Source organism: Eimeria tenella, genomic scaffold (assembly GCF_000499545.2).
Source record: "Eimeria tenella Houghton genomic scaffold, Eth_scaff2206, whole genome shotgun sequence".
NCBI classification, from domain to species: domain Eukaryota; phylum Apicomplexa; class Conoidasida; order Eucoccidiorida; family Eimeriidae; genus Eimeria; species Eimeria tenella.
In genome coordinates, this window is record NW_013542061.1 from 247 (window position 1) to 929 (window position 683).

General features: G+C 63.0%; 1 protein-coding gene across 1 annotated transcript in view; it reads left to right on the top strand.

The window, feature by feature from the left end:
* Positions 1-615: 615 nt before the first annotated feature.
* ETH_00042065 (uncharacterized protein) overlaps positions 616-683 on the top strand; it is a gene marked incomplete at both ends in the record, with an annotated part of 907 nt that continues 839 nt past the window's right edge. Inside the window, one exon of the mRNA XM_013374700.1 lies at positions 616-681. Within this exon, the coding sequence (XP_013230154.1) occupies positions 616-681 (66 nt within the window). The remainder of the gene's footprint in view (positions 682-683) is intronic.

Sequence of the window (683 nt, forward strand, 5' to 3'; positions counted from 1 at the left end):
CGCTCATTTGGGAGTTTTTAGAGTCCAAAAAAGTAAAACAAATAAAATATAATCATTTATTTGCGACTTCCGCTCTTTTGAACTGCTTCTCCCTTTACAGGGGCCCCAAAAGTCCCACTCGGGGGCCCCGGGGGCCTCTGCCTATACACCCGGGGCCCCTGCCCATACACCCCAACTATGGACTTTCTCCCCTCATAATGTACCTCCTAAGGGGCCCCCTGAGGGATCGCCAGGGGGCCCTTAGGGGGCCCCTGAGGGGCCCCTCGAGGGCCCGCCAGGGGGCCCTTGGGGGGCCCCCCTGGGGCCCCCCAAGGTTTGGGCTGGCCCCTGCCTCTGGGGGCCCCCACGGGGGGCCCCCAACTACAGAGGGGGCCCCCCACCTATGGGGAACCCCCCGGATAGCTAGGGCCCTGCTGCTGCAGAGGGGCCCCCTAAACCCTCAACTGTACCCTTTTTGTGAGGGCCCCCGCAGCAAGCAGCAGCTGCGCTGCTTCAGCAGCAACTTGGGGGGCCCCCAGACGCCGGGGGGCCCCCCATCCTCAAGTACCCTTGAAGAAGGGGGGCCCCCATCTCCAAGTACCCTTAAAGATGGGGTGTCTGGGGGTTTTGGTTTGAATGAAGGGAGCAGCAGCACTGCTGCTGCTGCTGCTGCATCAGCAGCAGCAGCAGCAGCAGAACAGCCG